Below are 27,301 nucleotides of genomic sequence, written 5' to 3' on the forward strand. Positions count from 1 at the left end.
TGCGCTGGAATTTCTTATTAAAAGCTCTTAAAAATAACTATGAGAACTGCTGCGGGCTAATTGGTCGAGAGCAAAAAGAATCAAAAATTTATTCAGCAAACTAATTACTACTGAGTAGGTTGGGGTAGGAATGAGAATTCCTCATGCACTGAGACTCATAGTCCAGGTGATAACTTTCGGAATAATTAGCGTGATGTTAACGCCCTTAGAAATACTTAAAGGAGGAAGTGAGAAGGACACATCAACCAAATTTTTTTTCGTGCATGTAATCACTTATTTATGCCTCATGTTTTTATGCTAAAATTAACTTAATTTACGTCAAATAAAGGGATGCAAAACTCGTTTGGCTCCCATAATTCGGCATGATCGTTTTATGCCATAACTGTTGATACTAGGATCACTATTCGATACTGGCATGGAATTAATATTTGACACTAGAATATTAATCACCAGAACTTCATCGCCGTAATTTTTTTGACTATAAGGCGAGTATCAAGTAACATAGGTTGAGGAAAACCGATCAAAGAAATGCACTGAAAAGCATTGAGAAACAAAACAACCTTCTTGCGATCATGGAGTTTGTTGATGTTTTCTGCGCAAGAAAGTGTCAGTGGACCGCATGCTGACACTCCTACCAGTTACACCCTTTTCCCGCCACATTGACGCCTTAACTATGAACAACAGTGCTATCTGTTTTACTCTGTAACCTGGTTAAAACAAACGCTCACGATATTTTCTAAGATTTCTCTCAAGCTGTCTTTTATTTTAGCATCTTTTGAATTACTACATAATCCCCTAAGAAAGTTTACCAAAAAAGGAGTGTATAAAAGTGTGGTAAAAACAAGAATATTTTGATTCCCAAACCAACATTTTGACAATAACCTGATTTGGAAACGATCAAATCACCATACAAACATTACAACATCTCAAACATTAAAGCGCGTAAGAGAGTTTTCGAACCAGTTGCAAAATATTACTGCCGTAACTTTTCCACTTTCCACTTCCGTGTATTTTTCAGTCTTTTCTGCACTGAGAAGTAGTACTGGAAATGATCAAAACGAAAGGTTTCTGTTAAGATGTTACATCAAAAATTTAGGATTCTGTTAACGAAACCTTTGACAAACTTAAAGGCTTTCAGAGAAAACCCTGTAAGACTTAACTGGCTCATTTTTGATGCTTAATCTACTGTTAAAACTTTCCTGATTTCACTTCACTTAAGAGCCCCAAGTCAATATTGTTTCTTGCTAATTATATCGGCTGGATAAGATAATTTTTGCGCGGAATAAAATCTTTCTCGAATACGTAACTAATACCTCATTTTGAGAAGATCGGAAAAAAAAACCGTAAAAAAGTTATAATTAATATGCGTAATTGAAGATTACCCATTTTTTAATTAAACAATGAAATAACCGATAGAGTATGTTCTCTACTTATTCTATTTGCTTATCCATCCAAAAGTCTCTACGGTCTGTTTCCTTCGAGATATTCTCATCCTCTTTCCTATAACAAATGTAAAAAAAGAAAAGCAATTATAAATAACATAATCAACAATTCTTAAATAAAGCAAATACAGTTATACCAGGCGCAATATGTAGGCAAATGTACACTTGTATCTGATTGGCAGAGAGACGCTTTCGAGATTCTATATTGTACTTCTAACCGTGAGAATCAATTGTTACTCTTTGAAAGAAACAACAACAAAAAAAGATATAAAACTAGCCTTGGTATTCAAGGTAACAAAGGATCCCCGCCGACAGTCAGCGACCAGTGAGTTATAGCCACCTTCACATCTAATTTAACTTTAATTTATAAAATACCTGTTCTCAACGAGTCTCACCTCTGATTGTGAAACTCGAGCTTCACATCATCTCCAATCAGTGTAAACGAAGCCCACTCGGACACTTTGGTAAAGCGGTTTTTTCTCATCCACTTCATGGCCTGATGAAGGGATTCACTGGCACTTTCTCCTTCAACAAGGTGTTTGTAGAACCGATTCATCAGCTGCTCCGTTGCTAAGTCTGAAATGGCCCACAGCGCAACTAACACCGAGCGAGCACCAGATCCTAAGAACGCACGGGCAATTCCTATAACTCCTTCGGCTCTTATCTGTCCTCTTCCACTGTGACAGCAACTAAGTACCACCAGTTTAGCTCTGACTTTCACTCGTGAGACATCAGCCATCGTCAACATGTAAGCATCCTGTGGTGGGATAGCATTTTGACTGTTGGGAATAGGAATGGGGGAGAGGGCAATTTCTCCCCTTTCGGCCTCACCATGGGCAGCAAAATGTATCAGGCTCACTGAACTTATCCGCTCAAGTACCGCCTCCTTCGTTACTTCCTCTTCTAGCAAAGGCGGAACACCCACCAGTCGTCCGACCATCTCCGCTTCCTTTCTTGCACATGGCAGTGGCGGCAGCCAATCAACCTTGGGATTGCCTATTATCAAGGCACCAGTGTTGCTGTGATAATCCTCTGGACTATCTTGAATGATCTTGAGTGTCGTTAAAGAAGGAATGACACGGATCTTATGAGTCTCTGACAGGTATTCGGCTCCCTCCTTTTCACTCAGGGCTGCAAAGGGAACTTTGTACAAACTGCGGTCAGGAACAATAATGACTTCAGGCTCCTCAAGCAAATCATAAACAGGGGCAATAAACATTTTGTAACACAAAGATAGACTTGAAATGACCTCCTTGTCCTCGTCCTTGTCCTCGTCCTCCTCCATGAGTCGCATTCTTGCTGAGCTCTTTTGTTCGGGTGAGAGAGGTTGCAATTCAACCATATTTAAAGACCGATCTTCACAATCTTCAGTGAGCAAAATACCAAGACTCCGGAAACTATCAGCCAAAAACTCACTCAGAGGCAAATCTTTGGGCAACCCAGCGTGAACTAGATTATCTTCTGGTGATACTCTTCTATAGAGAAGGACTCCACATGTTTTCAAGATCCACAAATGCAGATCATTGTGAAAATAAGAAATGTACAGACAAGTAGAGTTATTTTTCTTTCTTAAAATATTTTCACTGCAAAACCAAGATTGCAGATTAGCTGGGACGCGCGTGTTAACCGAGTACTTCTCTGCCATCAAGTCTGATAGGCCTCTAGCTCGACCCAACTCCTCAACATAAAGAGCATCACGAGTTTTTCCGGTGTTACAAAGCAGAGTACAAAGAAGCTTGTAGGGAAATATTCCTGAGTCCTCCAGAAATGATGTTTTAAACTGATCATTGGCGCCCAAGAAATATCTCAGCTCCTCATACTTTCCGATGCACAGATGAAGACACGAAAGGGATTCTTTGATTTTATTCTGAAGTAAATACAAAATGGCGTAATCTTGAAGGAATCGGAACTCTTTTCTTCTATCTCCAATATCTCTGAATATGGATAAACCTTTCTCCAAGTATACTTTCGAAGCTTCATAATCTCCGATTTTTCCGAAAACAATTCCAAAGTTTGCAAGATCTGCCGCTTCCCCTTTCTTATCACCAATTTCAGTTCTGATAACTAGCGCTTTTTGGAGATACTCTATAGCCTTGTCGTATTGCCCGAGCGACGTAAACACAGCACCTAGATTTCCGTAATCAGTTGCCTTTCCTTTCTGGTCGCCAATCTCAGTTCTGATGACAAGCGCTCTTTGAAAATACTCTTTAGCCTTACCGTATTGCCCGAGCGACATAAACACAGTACCTAGATTTCCGTAATCAGCTGCCTCTCCTTTTCTGTCGCCAATTTCAGTTCTGATGACAAGCGCTTTTTGGAGATACTCTAAAGCCTGGTCGTACTGTCCAAAAGACCAAAACACATTACCTAGGTTTCCATAATCAGTTGCCTCTCCTTTTCTGTCGCCGATTTCAGTTCTGATGACAAGCGCTTTTTGGAGATACTCTATAGCCTTGTCGTATTGCCCGAGCGACGTAAACACAGCACCTAGATTTCCCTAGTCAGTTGCCTTTCCTTTCTGGTCGCCAATCTCAGTTCTGATGACAAGCGCTTTTCGGAGATACTCTATAGCCTTGTGGTACTGCCCGATAGACCCAAACACAGTACCAAGGTTTCCGTAGTCACCAGCCTCTCCTTTTCTGTCGCCAATTTCAGTTCTGATGATTAGCGCTTTTTCGAGATACTCTTTAGCCTTGTCGTATTGCCCAAGCGACTGAAACACAGTACCTAGGTTTCCATAACATGATGCTTCTCCATTTTTTTCGCCAGTTTCAGTTCTTATGACAAGCGCTGTTTGGAGATACTCTTCAGCCTTGTTGTATTGCCCAAGAGACTCAAACACATTACCTAGGCTTTCATAACATGATACTTCTCCTCTTCTGTCACCTATTTTTGATTGAATGACAAGCGCTTTTTCGAGATACTCTTTTGCCTTGTCGTATTGCCCAAGCGACTCAAACACAGTTCCTAGCTTTCCGTAGTGAGATGCCTCACCACGTTTGTCACCAATCTCAGTACTGATGAAAAGCGCTTTTTGGAGATACTCTTTCGTCTTGTTGTACTGCCCGAGAGACCCAAACACATAACCTAAGTTTCCATAACATGATGCTTCCCCTCTTCTGTCACCAATTTCTGATTTGATGACAAGTGCTTTTTGGAGATACTCTTTAGCCTTGGCGTACTGCCCGAGAGATCCAAACACATTGCCTAGGTTTTCATAACATGATGCTTCTCCTCTTCTGTCGCCAATTTCTGATTTGATGTCAAGCGCCTTTTGGAGATACCTTTTAGCCTTCTCGTATTGCCCGAGCGCCTGAAACACAGTACCTAGGTTTCTGTAGTCAGCTGCTTCTCCTCTTTTGTCTTTAATTTCAGTGCTGACAACAAGCGCTTTTTGGAGATACTCTTTAGCCTTATCGTATTGCCCAAGCGACTGAAATACAATACCTAGGTTTCTGTTGTCAGCTGCCTCTCCTTTTTTGTCGCCAATTTCAGTTCTGATGAAAAGCGCTTTTTGGAGATACCCCTTAGCCTTGTCGTATTGCCCAAGCAACTGAAATACAGCACCTAGGTTTCCGTAGTCAGATGCCTCTCCTCTTTTGTCGCCAATTTCAATTCTGATGAAAAGCGCTTTTTGGAGATACTCTAAAGCCTTGTCGTATTGACTGAGCGACTGAAATACAGTACCTAGGTTTCCGTAGTCAGCTGCCTCTCCATTTTTGTCGCCAATTTCAGTTCTGATGACAAGCGCTTTTTGGAGATACTCTTCAGCCTTGTTGTATTGCCCGAGAGAAGTACGCACATTACCTAGGTTTCCATAGCATGATGCTTCTCCTCTTCTGTCGCCAATTTCTGATTTGATGACAAGCGCTTTCTGGAGATACACTATAGCCTTGTCGTACTGCCCGAAAGACCAAAACACAGTACCTAGGTTTCCATAGTAAGTTGCCTCTCCTCCTCTGCCGCCAATCTCAGTACTGATGACAAGCGCTTTTTGGAGATACTCTTCAGCCTTGTTGTATTGCCCGAGAGAAGTAAGCACATTACCTAGGTTTCCATAACATGATGCTTCTCCTCTTCTGTCGCCAATTTCTGATTTGATGACAAGCGCTTTCTGGAGATACACTATAGCCTTCTCGTATTGCGCGAGTGACTGGAACACAACACCTAAGTTTCCATAGTAAGTTGCCTCTTGTCCTCTGTCGCCAATCTCAGTACTGATGACAAGCGCTTTTTGGAGATACTCTTCAGCCTTCTCGTATAGGCCAAGCGACTCAAACACACTACCTAGGTTTCCATAACATGATGCTTCTCCTCTTCTGTCGCCAATTTCTGATTTGATGACAAGCGCTTTCTGGAGATACACTATAGCCTTCTCGTATTGCGCGAGTGACTGAAACACAACACCTAGGTTTCCATAGTAAGTTGCCTCTCGTCCTTTGTCGCCAATCTCAGTACTGATGACAAGCGCTTTTTGGAGATACTCTTCAGCCTTGTTGTATTGCCCGAGAGAAGTAAGCACATTACCTAGGTTTCCATAACATGATGCTTCTCCTCTTCTGTCGCCAATTTCTGATTTGATGACAAGCGCTTTCTGGAGATACACTATAGCCTTCTCGTATTGCGCGAGTGACTGAAACACAACACCTAGGTTTCCATAGTAAGTTGCCTCTCGTCCTTTGTCGCCAATCTCAGTACTGATGACAAGCGCTTTTTGGAGATACTCTTCAGCCTTGTCGTATTGGCCAAGCAACTTAAACACAGTACCTAGGTTTCCATAACATGATGCTTCCCCTCCTCTGTCGCCAATTTCGGTTCTGATGACAAGCGCTTTTTGGTGATATTCTTTAGCCTTGTCGTATTGGCCAAGCGACTTAAACACAGTACCTAAGTTTCCATAACATGATGCTTCCCCTCCTCTTTCGCCAATCTCAGTCTTGATGACAAGCGCTTTTTGGAGATACTCTTCAGCCTTGTCGTATTGGCCAAGCGAATAAAACACAGTACCTAGGTTTCCATAACATGATGCTTCCCCTTCTCTGTGGCCAATTTCAGTTGTGATGACAAGCGCTTTTTGGAGATACTCTTCAGCCTTGTCGTATTGGCCAAGCGACTCAAACACAGTACCTAGGTTTCCATAACATGATGCTTCCCCTCCTCTGTCGCCAATTTCGGTTCTGATGACAAGCGCTTTTTGGTGATATTCTTTAGCCTTGTCGTATTGGCCAAGCGACTTAAACACAGTGCCTAGGTTTCCATAACATGATGCCTCCCCTCCTCTGTCGCCAATTTCAGTTCTGATGACAAGCGCTTTTTGGAGATACTCTTCAGCCTTGTCGTATTGGCCAAGTGACTTAAACACAGTACCTTGGTTTCCATAAGATGATGCTTCCCCTCCTCTGTCGCCAATTTCGGTTCTGATGACAAGCGCTTTTTGGTGATATTCTTTAGCCTTGTCATATTGGCCAAGCGACTTAAAGACAGTACCTAGGTTTCCATAACATGATGCTTCCTCTTCTCTGTGGCCAATTTCAGTTGTGATGACAAGCGCTTTCTGGAGATACTCTTCAGCCTTGTCGTATTGGCCAAGCGACTCAAACACAGTACCTAAGTTTCCATAACATGATGCTTCTCCGCTTCCGTCGCCAATTTTGGTTGTTATGGCAAGGGCCCTCTCAAGATATTCCCTTGCTTGTAGGCTTTCGCCAAGTTTATAAAGCATAATTCCATACTCTCTGTATAAGTCAAACAGTTTCCTTCCGTATTTTTCCACACTTATGTAGTCAGAGATATGACGAATAGCGCTGAAAAGAACGGTACAGATGTCAATGTAAAATTGTAGCAGTGCTGAAGCAAATTGGTCTTTGCTGTTTTGATCGGTACCATTTAGCAAAATCAAACATTCGCTGCATATCTCAATGGCTTTCTGAATGCGATCTGAGTTGAGCAAGAACAAGGCAACAAATAAGGCGATGCTCATGAAAGGTGTCATGGCCTCTGCTGTTAGGTTTCCATTGCAATCCTCTCCTGTTATCAGGGAAACATTATTTTTAGTAACACAATACTAAATGGTCGATAATCTGGATTAATAACGAGTCACTGCAAACAGGAACACACATGTTAAGTTACAAAAACGGGCTGGGTCGATTACACCCGGAAAGTATTTGTAACAAGCTGAAAGTCTTAGAATTCCCAATATTCACTTAAAAACAAAAAAAAAAAGTGAAGTCGGTTGGTCACCTTTCAAAAAAATAAACTTCTAAGAGTTTTTGTCGTAATATTCAGTTTTTTCTATCTTTGTTCACATTTTACTTAAGTGATAGACAGTTGTGCCTGACTTAAACTACATTCATATTTGAAAATCATTTGATATCAAGCTTAGAGGTCGTTTCAAAAAGTTTCATTGTTACTAAGAATTTGTAACAGGATTTGTGATCGAACTAAAAATAAAATATAAGTTCTAGTTTCCCCATTCTTAGTTTATTGATTTTGTTATACCGGCTGTCAAAAGGTATTTGCAATACAGAGCCTTGGAATCACTGAATTTTATTTCTTATTCATGAATAGTACAAGAATGATTAATTAGAAAATTGCTCTAGTTTTCTTGAGAACTATTCGACAGTTTAAATAATGTACCGTCCAAAGTGTTTGTGCTGGAAATTCTCTCGCTCGATTTTATTGAAACATCGTTCTTTTGGTTCATTACCGTTTTGTTAAAGTGCAAAAGAGATAGTCACAGATGTAAGTTAGTGATAATTTTACTTTGAGTACTGATTCCGAGTTAGCATTCCCCGACTTTTAAGCGTTTAAATTTTTAGCCTGAAATAAGACAGATAAACCTCTAAATACAGTTTACTTGGAACTTTCCTGACATTCCACAATATTTAAAAATTGCAAAGATTGTTCATTTTAAACGGGAACTAGCGCATTTATCAGATGAATGTCCCTGAAAACGAATATTTTTTTAAGCAGATGAGGATCCTTAATAAGATGCGAGACCACAAAGGTTTGATATGATCGCCTTATAACAAATTCATTTAACTTCGGTGGCGAATTTTACACAACGTTACAGTACTTTAAAGTGACAGGACAAATATTAACTGGGAAAACAGGACTGATTCATTCCAGGCTTTGCCATTAATTAAAACGTTACTCATGCAAAATTACTCTAAATAACAATATTTTAGTGCTATTTACTTGGTACATGACAGAATGCTGGATATCTTTTTACTTGTTCTTACCAAGTTGTCGACTTCGTGGTTGATGCTTTTGAAAGTGAAACGACAGAAAAGACTTAAATGAAAGACAGTTGTGACTTTTCCTTATTTTCCAAAACCTCCGCCTCTTGACTTACCTTAACCGCGACTATTTTGTGATTCAGGTAAGAACACAAACTTTGCAAATCAATGATTTTTCATTATCAGTATAAGATGTAGTTTCCCTTTTCTTAGTTTTTCGTTTTTTTTCTTTTATTTCGACCGTCAAAACGTTTATGTAATGAGACTCCTTAGGATCAAGCATCCTAATTTCTAGTTCATGAATAATACAAAATCATTGTTTGTATTTTGACTCACCTTACGAACTCGTCAAATACGGACACAACTCGTAAAAATACTCAGCGACACTACACACCAAAACCTCCAATAAGTTATTTATTATCCAACTGCTTTTTTTTTCCGCTGAGTCTTTCAGCTCATTCCTCATAAGGCGGGAAAAGCAAAGCGGAGAGAGAAGTGTATTGTGCGCAGCCGACTGGTTAGCCAGGTTTTTTTTTCAGTACAAAGTAACCAACGGTCCAAATACACGTATAATATCGTAGGATGTTTATACTCTATTCGCGCGTTATTTGTTCTCTACTTTGTGCAGTTGGATAATAAACCTCAGTACTACAGTGTATAATATCGTAGGATGTTTATACTCTATTCGCTCGTTATTTGTTCTCTACTTTGTGCAGTTGGATAATAAACCTCAGTACTACAGTGTATAATATCGTAGGATGTTTATACTCTATTCGCTCGTTATTTGTTCTCTACTTTGTGCAGTTGGATAATAAACCTCAGTACTACAGCGTATAATATCGTAGGATGTTTATACTCTATTCGCTCGTTATTTGTTCTCTACTTTGTGCAGTTGGATAATAAACCTCAGTACTACAGCGTATAATATCGTAGGATGTTTATACTCTATTCGCGCGTTATTTGTTCTCTACTTTGTGCAGTTGGATAATAAACCTCAGTACTACAGTGTATAATATCGTAGGATGTTTATACTCTATTCGCTCGTTATTTGTTCTCTACTTTGTGCAGTTGGATAATAAACCTCAGTACTACAGCGTATAATATCGTAGGATGTTTATACTCTATTCGCTCGTTATTTGTTCTCTACTTTGTGCAGTTGGATAATAAACCTCAGTACTACAGTGTATAATATCGTAGGATGTTTATACTCTATTCGCTCGTTATTTGTTCTCTACTTTGTGCAGTTGGATAATAAACCTCAGTACTACAGTGTATAATATCATAGGATGTTTATACTCTATTCGCGCGTTATTTGTTCTCTACTTTGTGCAGTTGGATAATAAACCTCAGTACTACAGCGTATAATATCATAGGATGTTTATACTCTATTCGCTCGTTATTTGTTCTCTACTTTGTGCAGTTGGATAATAAACCTCAGTACTACAGTGTATAATATCGTAGGATGTTTATACTCTATTCGCGCGTTATTTGTTCTCTACTTTGTGCAGTTGGATAATAAACCTCAGTACTACAGTGTATAATATCGTAGGATGTTTATACTCTATTCGCTCGTTATTTGTTCTCTACTTTGTGCAGTTGGATAATAAACCTCAGTACTACAGCGTATAATATCGTAGGATGTTTATACTCTATTCGCTCGTTATTTGTTCTCTACTTTGTGCAGTTGGATAATAAACCTCAGTACTACAGCGTATAATATCATAGGATGTTTATACTCTATTCGCTCGTTATTTGTTCTCTACTTTGTGCAGTTGGATAATAAACCTCAGTACTACAGTGTATAATATCATAGGATGTTTATACTCTATTCGCTCGTTATTTGTTCTCTACTTTGTGCAGTTGGATAATAAACCTCAGTACTACAGTGTATAATATCATAGGATGTTTATACTCTATTCGCGCGTTATTTGTTCTCTACTTTGTGCAGTTGGATAATAAACCTCAGTACTACAGTGTATAATATCGTAGGATGTTTATACTCTATTCGCGCGTTATTTGTTCTCCACTTTGTGCAGTTGGATAATAAACCTCAGTACTACAGCGTATAATATCGTAGGATGTTTATACTCTATTCGCGCGTTATTTGTTCTCTACTTTGTGCAGTTGGATAATAAACCTCAGTACTACAGTGTATAATATCATAGGATGTTTATACTCTATTCGCGCGTTATTTGTTCTCTACTTTGTGCAGTTGGATAATAAACCTCAGTACTACAGCGTATAATATCGTAGGATGTTTATACTCTATTCGCTCGTTATTTGTTCTCCACTTTGTGCAGTTGGATAATAAACCTCAGTACTACAGCGTATAATATCGTAGGATGTTTATACTCTATTCGCTCGTTATTTGTTCTCCACTTTGTGCAGTTGGATAATAAACCTCAGTACTACAGCGTATAATATCGTAGGATGTTTATACTCTATTCGCGCGTTATTTGTTCTCTACTTTGTGCAGTTGGATAATAAACCTCAGTACTACAGTGTATAATATCGTAGGATGTTTATACTCTATTCGCTCGTTATTTGTTCTCTACTTTGTGCAGTTGGATAATAAACCTCAGTACTACAGTGTATAATATCGTAGGATGTTTATACTCTATTCGCGCGTTATTTGTTCTCTACTTTGTGCAGTTGGATAATAAACCTCAGTACTACAGTGTATAATATCGTAGGATGTTTATACTCTATTCGCGCGTTATTTGTTCTCTACTTTGTGCAGTTGGATAATAAACCTCAGTACTACAGCGTATAATATCATAGGATGTTTATACTCTATTCGCGCGTTATTTGTTCTCTACTTTGTGCAGTTGGATAATAAACCTCAGTACTACAGCGTATAATATCATAGGATGTTTATACTCTATTCGCTCGTTATTTGTTCTCTACTTTGTGCAGTTGGATAATAAACCTCAGTACTACAGTGTATAATATCGTAGGATGTTTATACTCTATTCGCGCGTTATTTGTTCTCCACTTTGTGCAGTTGGATAATAAACCTCAGTACTACAGCGTATAATATCATAGGATGTTTATACTCTATTCGCGCGTTATTTGTTCTCTACTTTGTGCAGTTGGATAATAAACCTCAGTACTACAGCGTATAATATCGTAGGATGTTTATACTCTATTCGCTCGTTATTTGTTCTCCACTTTGTGCAGTTGGATAATAAACCTCAGTACTACAGTGTATAATATCGTAGGATGTTTATACTCTATTCGCTCGTTATTTGTTCTCTACTTTGTGCAGTTGGATAATAAACCTCAGTACTACAGTGTATAATATCGTAGGATGTTTATACTCTATTCGCTCGTTATTTGTTCTCTACTTTGTGCAGTTGGATAATAAACCTCAGTACTACAGTGTATAATATCGTAGGATGTTTATACTCTATTCGCTCGTTATTTGTTCTCTACTTTGTGCAGTTGGATAATAAACCTCAGTACTACAGTGTATAATATCGTAGGATGTTTATACTCTATTCGCGCGTTATTTGTTCTCTACTTTGTGCAGTTGGATAATAAACCTCAGTACTACAGTGTATAATATCGTAGGATGTTTATACTCTATTCGCGCGTTATTTGTTCTCTACTTTGTGCAGTTGGATAATAAACCTCAGTACTACAGCGTATAATATCATAGGATGTTTATACTCTATTCGCTCGTTATTTGTTCTCTACTTTGTGCAGTTGGATAATAAACCTCAGTACTACAGTGTATAATATCGTAGGATGTTTATACTCTATTCGCTCGTTATTTGTTCTCTACTTTGTGCAGTTGGATAATAAACCTCAGTACTACAGTGTATAATATCGTAGGATGTTTATACTCTATTCGCTCGTTATTTGTTCTCTACTTTGTGCAGTTGGATAATAAACCTCAGTACTACAGTGTATAATATCATAGGATGTTTATACTCTATTCGCGCGTTATTTGTTCTCTACTTTGTGCAGTTGGATAATAAACCTCAGTACTACAGCGTATAATATCATAGGATGTTTATACTCTATTCGCTCGTTATTTGTTCTCTACTTTGTGCAGTTGGATAATAAACCTCAGTACTACAGTGTATAATATCGTAGGATGTTTATACTCTATTCGCGCGTTATTTGTTCTCTACTTTGTGCAGTTGGATAATAAACCTCAGTACTACAGCGTATAATATCATAGGATGTTTATACTCTATTCGCGCGTTATTTGTTCTCTACTTTGTGCAGTTGGATAATAAACCTCAGTACTACAGCGTATAATATCGTAGGATGTTTATACTCTATTCGCGCGTTATTTGTTCTCTACTTTGTGCAGTTGGATAATAAACCTCAGTACTACAGTGTATAATATCGTAGGATGTTTATACTCTATTCGCTCGTTATTTGTTCTCTACTTTGTGCAGTTGGATAATAAACCTCAGTACTACAGCGTATAATATCGTAGGATGTTTATACTCTATTCGCGCGTTATTTGTTCTCTACTTTGTGCAGTTGGATAATAAACCTCAGTACTACAGCGTATAATATCATAGGATGTTTATACTCTATTCGCGCGTTATTTGTTCTCTACTTTGTGCAGTTGGATAATAAACCTCAGTACTACAGTGTATAATATCATAGGATGTTTATACTCTATTCGCTCGTTATTTGTTCTCTACTTTGTGCAGTTGGATAATAAACCTCAGTACTACAGTGTATAATATCGTAGGATGTTTATACTCTATTCGCGCGTTATTTGTTCTCCACTTTGTGCAGTTGGATAATAAACCTCAGTACTACAGTGTATAATATCGTAGGATGTTTATACTCTATTCGCGCGTTATTTGTTCTCTACTTTGTGCAGTTGGATAATAAACCTCAGTACTACAGTGTATAATATCGTGGGATGTTTATACTCTATTCGCTCGTTATTTGTTCTCTACTTTGTGCAGTTGGATAATAAACCTCAGTACTACAGTGTATAATATCGTAGGATGTTTATACTCTATTCGCTCGTTATTTGTTCTCTACTTTGTGCAGTTGGATAATAAACCTCAGTACTACAGTGTATAATATCGTAGGATGTTTATACTCTATTCGCGCGTTATTTGTTCTCTACTTTGTGCAGTTGGATAATAAACCTCAGTACTACAGCGTATAATATCGTAGGATGTTTATACTCTATTCGCGCGTTATTTGTTCTCTACTTTGTGCAGTTGGATAATAAACCTCAGTACTACAGTGTATAATATCGTAGGATGTTTATACTCTATTCGCGCGTTATTTGTTCTCTACTTTGTGCAGTTGGATAATAAACCTCAGTACTACAGTGTATAATATCGTAGGATGTTTATACTCTATTCGCTCGTTATTTGTTCTCTACTTTGTGCAGTTGGATAATAAACCTCAGTACTACAGTGTATAATATCGTAGGATGTTTATACTCTATTCGCGCGTTATTTGTTCTCTACTTTGTGCAGTTGGATAATAAACCTCAGTACTACAGCGTATAATATCATAGGATGTTTATACTCTATTCGCGCGTTATTTGTTCTCTACTTTGTGCAGTTGGATAATAAACCTCAGTACTACAGTGTATAATATCGTAGGATGTTTATACTCTATTCGCGCGTTATTTGTTCTCTACTTTGTGCAGTTGGATAATAAACCTCAGTACTACAGCGTATAATATCGTAGGATGTTTATACTCTATTCGCGCGTTATTTGTTCTCTACTTTGTGCAGTTGGATAATAAACCTCAGTACTACAGTGTATAATATCGTAGGATGTTTATACTCTATTCGCTCGTTATTTGTTCTCTACTTTGTGCAGTTGGATAATAAACCTCAGTACTACAGTGTATAATATCGTAGGATGTTTATACTCTATTCGCGCGTTATTTGTTCTCTACTTTGTGCAGTTGGATAATAAACCTCAGTACTACAGCGTATAATATCGTAGGATGTTTATACTCTATTCGCTCGTTATTTGTTCTCTACTTTGTGCAGTTGGATAATAAACCTCAGTACTACAGTGTATAATATCGTAGGATGTTTATACTCTATTCGCGCGTTATTTGTTCTCTACTTTGTGCAGTTGGATAATAAACCTCAGTACTACAGCGTATAATATCATAGGATGTTTATACTCTATTCGCGCGTTATTTGTTCTCTACTTTGTGCAGTTGGATAATAAACCTCAGTACTACAGTGTATAATATCATAGGATGTTTATACTCTATTCGCTCGTTATTTGTTCTCTACTTTGTGCAGTTGGATAATAAACCTCAGTACTACAGTGTATAATATCGTAGGATGTTTATACTCTATTCGCTCGTTATTTGTTCTCCACTTTGTGCAGTTGGATAATAAACCTCAGTACTACAGCGTATAATATCGTAGGATGTTTATACTCTATTCGCTCGTTATTTGTTCTCTACTTTGTGCAGTTGGATAATAAACCTCAGTACTACAGCGTATAATATCGTAGGATGTTTATACTCTATTCGCTCGTTATTTGTTCTCCACTTTGTGCAGTTGGATAATAAACCTCAGTACTACAGTGTATAATATCGTAGGATGTTTATACTCTATTCGCTCGTTATTTGTTCTCTACTTTGTGCAGTTGGATAATAAACCTCAGTACTACAGCGTATAATATCGTAGGATGTTTATACTCTATTCGCTCGTTATTTGTTCTCTACTTTGTGCAGTTGGATAATAAACCTCAGTACTACAGCGTATAATATCGTAGGATGTTTATACTCTATTCGCGCGTTATTTGTTCTCTACTTTGTGCAGTTGGATAATAAACCTCAGTACTACAGTGTATAATATCGTAGGATGTTTATACTCTATTCGCGCGTTATTTGTTCTCCACTTTGTGCAGTTGGATAATAAACCTCAGTACTACAGTGTATAATATCGTAGGATGTTTATACTCTATTCGCGCGTTATTTGTTCTCTACTTTGTGCAGTTGGATAATAAACCTCAGTACTACAGCGTATAATATCGTAGGATGTTTATACTCTATTCGCTCGTTATTTGTTCTCCACTTTGTGCAGTTGGATAATAAACCTCAGTACTACAGTGTATAATATCGTAGGATGTTTATACTCTATTCGCGCGTTATTTGTTCTCTACTTTGTGCAGTTGGATAATAAACCTCAGTACTACAGCGTATAATATCGTAGGATGTTTATACTCTATTCGCTCGTTATTTGTTCTCTACTTTGTGCAGTTGGATAATAAACCTCAGTACTACAGTGTATAATATCGTAGGATGTTTATACTCTATTCGCGCGTTACTTGTTCTCTACTTTGTGCAGTTGGATAATAAACCTCAGTACTACAGTGTTCTGGAAACTTTCCGGACATTCTGCAATATGGCAACATTTGAAAAGATTGTTCTGGCAGTTTATTACCTAGAAATGAGCTTACTTATCATGCCAGTGTCGCTAAAGTCAAACTTTTTCATAGTTGATGAGGATGATTGGTAAGATGTGAAGCCATAAAGATTTAACGAAGTCGCTTTGAAATAAATAAATTTCACTTTGGCTGCGATTTTTGCATTACATTGCATGACTTGATAGGCACAGGACAAATATTAACAAAACAGCATTCATTTTAGGCTTTGCAATTAAAACGTTACCCATGCAAAGTTACTCAGAATAACAGTAGACTATTACTAATTCATTTGTAGACGATAGAAAGCTGTATACCCTTGTATTTAACATGTCTACTCGTACTCACCAAGTTGTTGACTTCGTAGTGGATGCTTTTGAAAGTGAAAGGACAAAAACAATAAAACACAATCGGGACTTTACCTACATTCCAAAACATCCGCAGTTGAACAACAATTACCGTGATTTAATTACATGACTTTCATATATTCACAGTCGTTTAATTACCGTTACTGTTTTGTTATTCAGATGAGAACTCAAACGTTCATAACATCCTGAGGGTACATTTTTTAGATGTTAAAACCATTCTTCACGATTCTTTCTTTTTAAACACCCGAAATCATTTGTTAGTAAACCTTTAGCTGACAGTTTGATATAAATCTAATTCACAAAAGTTTGCGTGATGGCCGGCATGTTAACTTTGCCTTTGAATGATCAATTTCCTTTAGTTCCTTACAGAGAATTATAACATCTTTCTACGTGAGCACGCGGTGTCAGATATTGACCTCTCTTCTATCAGTTTCCCAAATTATACAATGCTTAACAATCTTAGCTGATGAGGTTGAAATATACCGTATGAAGCCATAAAGGTTTGAAGAAAGCAATTAACCGGTGGAGATACGAAGCATCCGTTCAACGGAAAAGTACGCTAAAACTATATATGCAATAACAGTAAATTTAAGAAAGTTTCAGTTTTTCTAAGAAAATTAAAACATCTCTCTTCGTGAGCGCGCAGCGTCACGACTTATCTTCTTATGCCAGACTCTGGCGCTTTAACAGACAACAAAACAGATTACGGCCTTAAGAAAATTATATACCGTGGAACCCGCCGCTGGTGTCCAAAGATTTAAGTGAAGGGTATCTCGACCATGAAACGCTTGTGTACAAGAAGACAACGGAAATTCAATTCGAATCTACCGCGATCTCTGAATCGTTCGTTGAACCTTCCTAAAACCAGTCAAGTTAATAGCTAATGCAGATCATAGCCACTGGAAAACCACGTAATGAAGCACCACGGATTTCCTATGATATCAGCGAGGGACAGTCCACAACATAAATAGAGGTCTGAATATCAATTTCTCAAATTGAACGATACTCAATAACCTTAGTTAATGAGAATAGATAATACGGTATAAAACCACAGAGATTTGAAATAGTCGCCTTAGAAAAGATCACAGTGGTGGCGATTCAATCGCGTCATCAACCGCTTTAATAAAGGACTGACGCTCGAAACGTGACATAACTATATATTGCAAACATGCCACAGATCATAGCAGGTACTTTTTTTCAATTTTTTTCCCTGGAATGACCTTTAAACTTAACGCATGTTTATTCTATTTTTATTTTATCTTTTTTTAGTTACTTGGGTGGTGGAAGGTTCTATCTAGAGGCTGTCGTGATTGCTAACCCATCTATACCAGCATACAGGTACACAAAGAGAACTTTAAGAGGCAGATTTCTTTACGTGTAACAAATTTCCTTGCCTTTCCTTGCCTAACATGTAACTTCATATTGACTCAATTGGTTGCAGTGCTCAACAGTTAGATAAGCAGAACAGATTCAGCCGTCATTGAAGCCTGATTTTTTTAGACCACTTTCTCGTAATTCTGTAAATAAAAATTCATCACTTTTTCGATTACAAAACTGTTTGTCTCTAGTAAAAGCATACTGTCTGTGTGGACAGAGTGCGATTCTCGTCTGTTCCAGAGTTTTCCATATGCCCTCACTAAGACAGACCCCCTTCCGCCTTGTACGCTTTGGATTGTTAGATATTGCATACCTTGCTGGGCCTTTGAGACAAACAACTTTGAACTAAAATTCTCTTGTACTTTCGCTTTCATCGCAGATACGATTCCTCTAGCAAAGTGTTTTCCAGGGAATATAACAATATTGATGCCATGTTTCAAGCGAGGAAAGACGCCATAACTACAGCGTCAAGAGCTAAGAAATTTAGACTCATTCTAAGTACGTTAGGGAGGCAAGGAAGTTCAAAGGTGCTAGTGGTATTGTATACAGTTAAAATGTGAAACATTTATAGGTAAATATACTTTTTGAACTGGTTATTATTCATATTATCATCTTTGCCAAATAGCTCATAAAGCAGATTTCATTAATCCTTTTCACTTTTATCTGCAGAATTTAGGATAAAGATTCAGTACGGCAGGCCTGGAATATGTATTTGTGCTCATGTCTGAAATATTTCCGGGTAAACTTGGATTGTTCGAGGACGTGGAAACGTAAGTTGGCGCTTTTCTTGTTAAGGTGTGAAAACTGCTTTCCGTCGATAAGATAAGATAAGATAAGAACCGTCACAGGAGATAAGAAGTAATTATACTAGAAAAATCCTGCCTTAATTTGGCCATACAAGTCATTTAAATAATGAAAAAGTTGTTTACTGATTAACTTGTCAAATACAGCGATACACTAAAATAAATGGAATGTGCTGATGTTCTTAAATAAAAATGTTTAAATATGAACCTTTCCTTTACAGGTTAATAAATGCAAAACCTACATAACTTATATATTTCTCAACATTCGATAATTTAGAGTGACCAGTTTTTAAATGTTTTTCGGCCAAAATTTCGTTTTTTACAAATTGCTGGTGGATTTTTGTGTATTATGAACCTTAGGTAACCATTAAAAATTGAATTTGAAACGATGAGTCATTTGAAATGTGAATTTAAAAGATGCAGGTTGTTCTAATGGATTGATAGTTAATACTCGACTTACTCTGCATTTGTGCAAGTTGGTGTTAGAGTTGCAGGAATTAAGTGATAGTGACGATTGACAGTGTTATTTAATTATTAGTTTACATTCATATTTGCAAATTTGCAAAGGAACAAAAATAGTAATATCCATTTTGTTCGCATTTGAATGTTGACCAGTATTAAGCTACAAAAGTTTCCAAATAAGATTTGTCTTTCTCGCAAAATTGAACAGTCCACTTGTTTAAGAAAGCAGTGATTATCCATGTAATCGCAAAACAAACATTCTGAAGCACATCAAGGCATGATTCTTGTTTATCTCTCTAACTCCAATGAGTGACCAAGACAGAATTTCTCCCTACAATATAAATACAATATCAAGCAGACAAGTGATGAGAATAAAGAAAAATATCAGTTAGGGGATATAAGCTGATTCAATACCAAATTATCCAAACTAACATCACAAGAACTCTATGGGAGAATTATTTATGACATCTTGGGAGTTAAAGGTTAAAGTGACATTGAATGCACTGGGTGAATTGTTTCAATAAAAATGATAATTGGTTGGATAATCAATCTAATGCCGTATAATTGATTTTTTTGTTTCTTTAATCCTTTACACCCTAACATCAGTATGTATATTCTCCATACTGTTCTCTTGATACCAGTAGATGTCCTAAGATTCTAATAAGGAGAATTTGTTTTTTGATCAAGAGCTTACATGTATTAATAGTTGGTGATCATTTCCTTTAGTCTCATAACCATAACCCTTTGACTCCCATGAATGACCAGGACAGAATTTCTCCTTACAATTTCAATACAATATCAAGCAGACAAGTGACAAGAATAAAAAAAAATTAATATCAATTAGGGGATTTAATAGGTTGATCCAATACCAAATTCTCCAAACTAACATCAAGAGAAGGAAATGTAAGTGAAATGTGATCATCGCAGTAAATTTTCCAATTTAAGCAATTGGAAAGAAGAAGCCTGAAAAAAATCAGGGCTTCAACGGGATTCGAACCCGTGACCTCCGCGATACCGGTGCGATGCTCTACCAACTGAGCTATGAAGCCACACATTGGGAGCGAGGTCAATTTATTGAGTTCATATCTTCCCGTGCAGTGAAATGATGTGAAGTTTATATGAAATAATTCATATTTGTACTGCGGTTGTAGATGAAAGTGAAATGTGATCATCGCAGTAAATTTTCCAATTTAAGTACAAATATGAATTATTTCATATAAACTTCACAGAAAGAAATGTATGACAGACAGTAATGAGAATTACTAATGAGATCTTAGGAGTTAAAGGTTTAATGTGTGATTTATGGATGACAGTGTAAGGAGAAATTAGATGCCAGTCACTCTTTGGGGTCAAAGGGTTAATTACCACTGAACTTGTATTCTTGGCTGTTATTTAAAAAATTGTGTGTCACATTTTGTGTTAACACTAGTGTTTCTGTCAATGTTTTTCAATCATGTAAATTGTACATACTCAAACCTTTACCTTAATACAAATTTTTAATGTAATTTTTGCACTCATTTGATAGGTCTCAACTAGGTCCTTTTTCAGATTGAACAACTATTTAAATTTGTAATTCAAAACAACTCTTCGTGACTTGTGTGTGTCAAGAAAATTGACAGAAACTTTGTTGTGTGACCACAGGTGTCCCAGGCTCATGTCTCCAGAAAAAGCAAACAGTTAATTCATGAAAGTGTCACACATTGTGTGACTTGGTGTGTAGTTATGAGAGGAACCATTTAGAATTTGAACATGTTATAAGGAATTGTATGGGAAATGAAATATGGTTGATTTGTAAAGATAAATAATTTGAACTATGAACATTTAACACAAAATCAATAGAACTTACTGACATCTTGTGTGTCTGGCAATCTGTGCCATTTTAAGCATGCTTTGCTATCACTGTTATTCCTGTTATACCTTTGACTGAGAAAAATGCTGATTGGGAGGATTTTCAGGGTGCAAACTGCCTCTGCATGGACAATGGTTAAAATCCTAGCATGCAGCCTTGATTTCATCTTATAGATGGATGAAATTTTGTTCCCCATACTATTCCTTATAACATGTTCAAATTCTCAATGGTTCCTCTTGTAACTTAACACCGAGTCACACAATATGTGATACTTTCATTAATTAATTGTTTGCTTTTTCTCAAGACATGAGCTTGGGATGCCTGTGGTGTGACTAATATGTTATTTCATTCAAGTGACAGCCAGTTTTGAGAGTAATATTTATTAACAAGATAACATTTTATTTAAAAAAAACATGGGTTGTCATGACTGTCACAATTTGTTAATGGTTCTGAAATTGAATGCATTGTTGACTTATCAACTGATCTCAGTGTTGTGCAGCTCCTTTCCTGCCCTTTTTTGGTTATGTTTAGGCTGTATCAGGTTGCAAATTTGTGTACTAGTTATGCTATTAACATAATATGCAGCATTTGATAGATTTTATTTACAATATTTATGTGATTGTTGGATTTTAGGATCATCACAATACTCACACAGAACTTACTCATAAAAGTATAAAGACGACAAAAGATCAAGCTATCTTCAGTTACATGGATACAATATACAATATTTTTTATTTGCCATATACGACATTTACACATGGAAAAAAAAAAAAAATGAAGAAAATTGATGACAGAAAATAAATGGCGAGAAAACCTGAAAGAAACCACGAGGCTTATAACAAGTCAGGCTTTCTCACTTAAAATAACTAATCTTATATTAGAATTACAATATGGACTTATGGTAATTAACTTTGACCGCGCACACGTACACACACACACACACACGCTCACACATATTAAGTAAGTTAGTTAAGAATTACTGCCTTACAGAAGCTAATACTTAGAGAGAAGAAATTCCTTAAGCTTTCTTTTAAAAGAAGCGGAGGAGGGAGAACTAGTTATGTCAGAATTTAACGAATTATAAAAGTTTGGACCTTGAAAGTAAATTGAAAACTTCCTGGTGTTCGTTCGGATATATGAAGCTCAGTACATAATGGTATAGTAGAGTATACTAGGAAGAGAATGAAACAGAATCTTACCTGTTTATTCATCTTTCGCATCATTTTCATCAGACGTTGTTTAAACTTTTTCAATATTTGACGTGGCAAACTGTGGGAAAAGAAGTCATTAACAGAAGGAGTGCATCAGAAGGAGTAAATGATCTTTAAAGTGCACATTAAACTTCACACACCTGTATGATTATTTCTCTTGTGAGTAAATGTAAAGTTTTGTTTGTGTTTTGACTGTCAATAATAATTGCTTTTCTTGACTGTCTAATTATAGCTGTGATTAATTTAAATTGTAAACTACATGGACTGAAGTGTTACCTCTTAATTGCACACCTCCAACATATGGTCAACAAAGGCTTTGTTTTGTTATGAGTTCTGTGAAATAAAGGAGATAATTTGTCACTAAAATGATGTGATTCACTTTAAATACCTATAGTTGACAAGATCTACAGAGGAAACCTGTTTTTTAGATTTAATTTGTAATGTCACTGTATAATCTTTTAAAAAATGATCAAATCAATACACAATTAAGGTGTTAAACTACGTTGAATTAGGTTTTTCACTAAAAACCAAAAGTTCACTTTAGGTTTTAAAGAATTTTGTTTAAGTTCCCTTTAACTTCTATGATCAAGTGACCAAGACACAATTTCTCCTTACAATATCAATGCAATACCAAGCAGACAAGTGATGAGAATAAAGACAAATATTGATCAGGGGATAATTAGTTGATCCAATACCAAATTCTCCAAATTAAAATCACAAGAATTGTATGGTAGACAGTAAGGAGAATTGCTAATGAGATCTTGGGAGTTAAAGGGTTAAGATCTGTACCTCAGGTTGTGATAATTTATGAGTCAGACATTAAATCTCATAGATTGGAACATTTTGATTTGGTGTAGTGTTACACGTGTGGTGAAGTTCTAATGTTTAGATAAATACTTATAATGATGGTGATAAGGAAGCAATATGCATTGTATTTTCTATGTGAAAATTATTTGAAAATTGTTACCATCATTTAGCTTTATCGGTAATGTTCAGTTCTAAGAATCAATTTAAAAAAAATTCACTTACCATGGCTGGTGATTGGTGCAACAGATTGCCAATGGAATTGAGTTGGGTGTAAATGGTCAATAAATTCTGAATCATTACTTATAATGATTCCTTAATTTTCCTCAAATTGATCTAAAAATAAATTGAAAGAATTTGATAAGTTATATGTATTTTGTTAGCTGATTATTGATAGACAAGTACAAGAAAGTCGTGGTAAAAGTTGAAGGAAAGATTACAAAGTATGGGGTAATGAATGAACAAGATATATTTTTGAAAGTTTTCAGATAAAGGATAAATGAGACCTTAAAGGGATTTATTTATTTTAAATTATGTTTGTCACGTCAAACTAAAAATTTCTACATTTTTAACTTTAGTTGTGAAGAGAAACTTTTGCAAAATATTGAAATGTGCATGATTTTTTTAACAATAAGGTATTTTCAAACAGAACTGCTTATAGTCAGTGATAGTATAATGGCTAGTCAAAGATGTCAACACTAGTGAGTCCTGACATGTTTTTTGTGATTTTGATGCAGTTAATCTCATATTATGTAGAAGAAATATTTAAAAGGGAATTCTCTTACCTTCTCTCAAGATTTTTAATGCTGTCTGCAGCGTATAGCATCTAAATTGTTTGAACAGAAATATTTTCACAAACAGTTGATATAGTGAGTATCAAGAACATAAATCCTACTTGAATTAATTGAACTCTCTTGTAACAGTTTTATTTGTTTATCGTAAGTAGAACTAAGCAGTAATTTAAAAGCTATTTTATAACTACACATATATTCTTACATTGTAGTTGTGTGTCTCTTCTCCTTATAACTGCTTGAGTAGTATGTTCTGCAAAAAAAAATTGCATTCAAGTCTGAGTCAAGTCTTTCCAATACAAGTTTCAATTGACAGACATTTTGCAGATTTTTTGGATGTTTGGTTCGCTATGATTGGGTTAAAGGAATAAAGTTTCTTTTAAGTTTCATTTTTTGTGTGTGTGTTGTGGGAAGAACTGTTTTCAGGATGTTCATAATGTCACTGATGGGCTGATGAATTTTTTGCATTATGTGCTAGTATTAGGAACTATGAATCAAAATTTATGCTAATTATGTTAGGATTGATAGGATTTGATCACATTTCATAGGCTAGGTATGGTACATAAATATGTATCAGTCAATTTGGAGCTTCAACATCCCCCTATCACAGCAAACCCCTCAGGCATTTGAATAAAGGGGTAAGTTTGTAAAGAAACTGTGGTGCTGCATCGGTGGGAGAGTATAGAAGGTAATTTAGTGTTGACAACTGAGTGGAAAACGTAAATTAGTCACCGTAAAGGGTAAAAAAGCTGATGATTCGAGCGTTAGCCCTTCATCAGAGTGATGGGAAGTTTGAAGTAAGGCATTTGAAGTTTTGAAGATTAGTTTTTTCCTGGGACCAAAGTGTTGTTCAGATTCCCTACTCAAAGTGTTGGATTTAAAAATTAATTTTTGTAAAAAGGCAAAATCAGTGATTATGACATTCTAGTTATTAATACATACTGGGCCAGGAGCATTTTGTGCCAAAAAATCAATGTCAACACATCATACAGTTGCTGTATTTTAAAAATAATACAAGCATTACAGATTTATGTAATTAATTCATACTAGGCAAAACAATTGATAGTTAGTGCTCTTTTTCTGTTTTGCAGTACCAGTGATTTATAATTAGCATTTTTAACTGTTTGATACAACAACGCCAGTGATTAGGGTTCAGCACTAACAATTGACCATTGGAGAATGGCAAGTAAATCTATTAACAAATACAATTTGTTGCTTATAGTAATAAGTGGGTTTTATCCCTAGTCGTTTGTATTTTAGGCACAAACAACTTTCCATCTTGACTAAGGTTTTAATGGTAAACTATGAAGTTTTCTTCTGAGCTGATGCAGGGTGAAAGGGGGATTTTAAAGTCAGAATTTACTGGTGCATTACTTGTTCCTATCTTCCAGTTATTCTGTCACAAGCGCTCTTACAAAGAGCTAATGCTCGAAATGTCCATTTTTTTACTCTCTATAGGTGGCCAATTTATGTTTTCAACTGAGTGGTTAACACTAAATTACTTACTCTCCCACCAACACAGCACCACAGTTTCTTTAGAAACTTACCCCCTTTATTCTGTCACAGAGTTTATTTCAGCTACAACATTTACAGGAAATTTTGTGAAAAAGTAATAGAAATATGTAGTCAGTGATATCAGTTCAATGCCAAAAAGATGACAAAGGAAATTAAATAAAACATCAGAAACAGGATAATTAGTCGATCAAATACAAATTCTACAACAAACCAAGATTTTTATTCCCTTGGACTATATATACCTTGCAACATACTCTGCAACAAAGTGTGACAAATATGCCATCAGTAATAATACAACTGACAACCATATTTGTGGCATATTGCATAGTGCATTTAACCATTAGGAAGTTAATTTTGGATATATTTAGAGAATTTTTCCTCTTCTTATGAGTTGCTCCACAATGAAAAGGGGATTTTAAAGTTTTTAATTTATTGATGTATTACCTCTGTTTTCATCTTGTAATTGTTGCATAATTCCCCTTGTGATCTAATATTTCTTACAAATTCTGTACAAAAGTAATAGAAATACATAGTCAGTGATATTGAAATTGATGACCATATTCATGTGGCTTATTACATAGTTCATCATTATTGTAAACATAGAAAAGAGACAATTTTTAGTGAGAAAACAAAAGGTATATTATTATATTTCAATCATGTATTTTTTCAAATGGCAACACTTTTCAAAACAGGTGTGTATATAATTATATATGCATAAGTACAGGATTTGAGCCAGGCTGCGCCATTTCGCCAATCCCACACTGCAATTGAAATTATCTCTTAAAAAAACTGCCAAGGGGACAATTTTTTCCCCTTTAAAATTTTGGGAAAAACTCAAAAAGAAGCACACACAAAGAGTTTTATTTCAGTACAGAAATTGCAAGCTAAAACAGAACATGGAAAGTATAATTATATTATTTTATCGATCAGGTAAAAAAAAAGTTTTTTTGGCTTGCTGGTATGAATGTAAAAAAAAAAAAAAGTTGAATGAAAATTAATTTGTCTGTCCCCCTAAAAATAAAAACGTCCCCCAAAATTTTTGCTAAGGGCACAAATTGTCTCCCAGTGATCAAATCCTAGCTCAAACCCTACATATGTATGTATGTATGTGTGTATATATATATATATATATATATATATATATATATATATATATAAATATATATATATTTATATCTGAGTGAATTCACCAAAACAGATCCAAAAAACATCAAAAAGTGAATATCGTATTCACCCCACCCCACCCTACCCCACCCCACCCCTACCTACCCCCAGCCAAAATGATGAAGTACATGAGAAGAGATGCCATGAAGTATGGGTCTGATATTTATATTTATGGCCAAAGTATAAAGCAAATCCAGCCTCATAACAACTCAAGATGTCCACTTTTATGCTAAAAACAAATCCCCCTTAACTTGCAAGTCAAAAACCTACTCTACCCACCCTCTGACCTTTGACTACACAAATCCATTTGCAACCCACCCTTGGAAAAGTTGGCAGCTGAGTTGCATGTGGTTACTAGCAATGACGTTAAGCCCATTGCATTTTCTATGGCCAGGCTCATGTGAAGGTGGGCAATGCCTACTTTCAATTGAAAACTATGCAATGTCAATTGAGCTCTCTTTTCCAAAGGCATGCTTTTGACACCAACCACCCTCTGGCCATGGAGTGTTTAAAGTTCAGTAAGGAGGGAATTGGGGTCTATTAGAAACTGCAAAACCTAAAATCCCACTGTTCTCCTCTTCAGTGGTGAAGTGTGACAGGTTACTAGCCTGTCATTACTAATTTTGCAATGCAGACTTTCAACCACAATGAATAAGACAAGCATTTCCTAGCCTCAGAGAAAAATGTTGTGGACCAAGAGGTTTGAAAAATCTACCCTCTCCACCCCCTGAGGTTTCCATACAGAGTTATTTGCAAGCCACCTTTGGATTGGTTGGTGGCTGGGATGCATGTGGGCACAGTCTAACTTAAACATTTAATCCCCTGCATTATCTTTAACTAGGCTGGCTTGAAGGCAGGCAATGGCCACCTTCAACCAAAACCTAA

The 27,301-nt window shown here is 36.3% G+C and overlaps 2 protein-coding genes and 2 long non-coding RNA genes across 16 annotated transcripts in view; 1 reads left to right on the plus strand and 3 right to left on the minus strand.

Annotated features, from left to right (window-relative positions):
* The window catches only part of LOC149036546 (uncharacterized), a 45,047-nt gene that overhangs the window by 14,971 nt on the left and 2,775 nt on the right, over nt 1–27,301 (minus strand). For 7 of the 12 annotated variants that reach the window (XR_016181662.1, XR_016181657.1, XR_016181660.1 and 4 more), the window contains exon 3: nt 25,697–25,758. This is a non-coding gene — a long non-coding RNA (uncharacterized LOC149036546). Of the gene's footprint in view, nt 1–18,727; nt 19,414–22,130; nt 22,201–22,418; nt 22,476–23,171; nt 23,283–23,731; nt 23,773–23,942; nt 23,991–25,245; nt 25,508–25,696; nt 25,759–27,301 lie in introns of those variants that run through there. The other 5 variants (XR_016181655.1, XR_016181654.1, XR_016181653.1 and 2 more) reach the window with 3 other exon arrangements.
* On the minus strand, nt 61–16,918 carry LOC149036547 (uncharacterized). Its single transcript, XM_089189304.1, has 3 exons — nt 16,421–16,918; nt 1,838–7,469; nt 61–1,500 (listed from the first exon to the last, which is right to left on the minus strand). Exon 2 carries the CDS (start codon nt 7,432–7,434, stop codon nt 3,940–3,942), a length of 3,495 nt encoding a protein of 1,164 aa, XP_089045430.1. The 5' UTR covers nt 7,435–7,469; nt 16,421–16,918; the 3' UTR covers nt 61–1,500; nt 1,838–3,939.
* Nucleotides 1,817–3,087, minus strand: LOC149036548 (tetratricopeptide repeat protein 28-like). The gene has a single exon (XM_089189310.1). The coding sequence runs from the start codon at nt 3,085–3,087 to the stop codon at nt 1,834–1,836; it is 1,254 nt and encodes a 417-aa protein (XP_089045436.1). The 3' UTR covers nt 1,817–1,833.
* Nucleotides 16,879–21,854, plus strand: LOC149036549 (uncharacterized). Of its 2 annotated transcripts, none has more exons than XR_016181668.1 (5): nt 16,879–16,994; nt 17,710–17,778; nt 18,197–18,344; nt 18,487–18,587; nt 21,565–21,854. It is a non-coding gene; the product is annotated as an uncharacterized LOC149036549 (long non-coding RNA). The 2 variants fall into 2 exon arrangements; XR_016181667.1 differs by having other exon boundaries at nt 16,968–17,413; nt 21,565–21,662.

The sequence above is a fragment of the Pocillopora damicornis genome, chromosome 12 (genome assembly GCF_964200805.1).
Source record: "Pocillopora damicornis chromosome 12, jaPocDami1.2, whole genome shotgun sequence".
Taxonomy (NCBI): Eukaryota; Metazoa; Cnidaria; class Anthozoa; order Scleractinia; family Pocilloporidae; genus Pocillopora; species Pocillopora damicornis.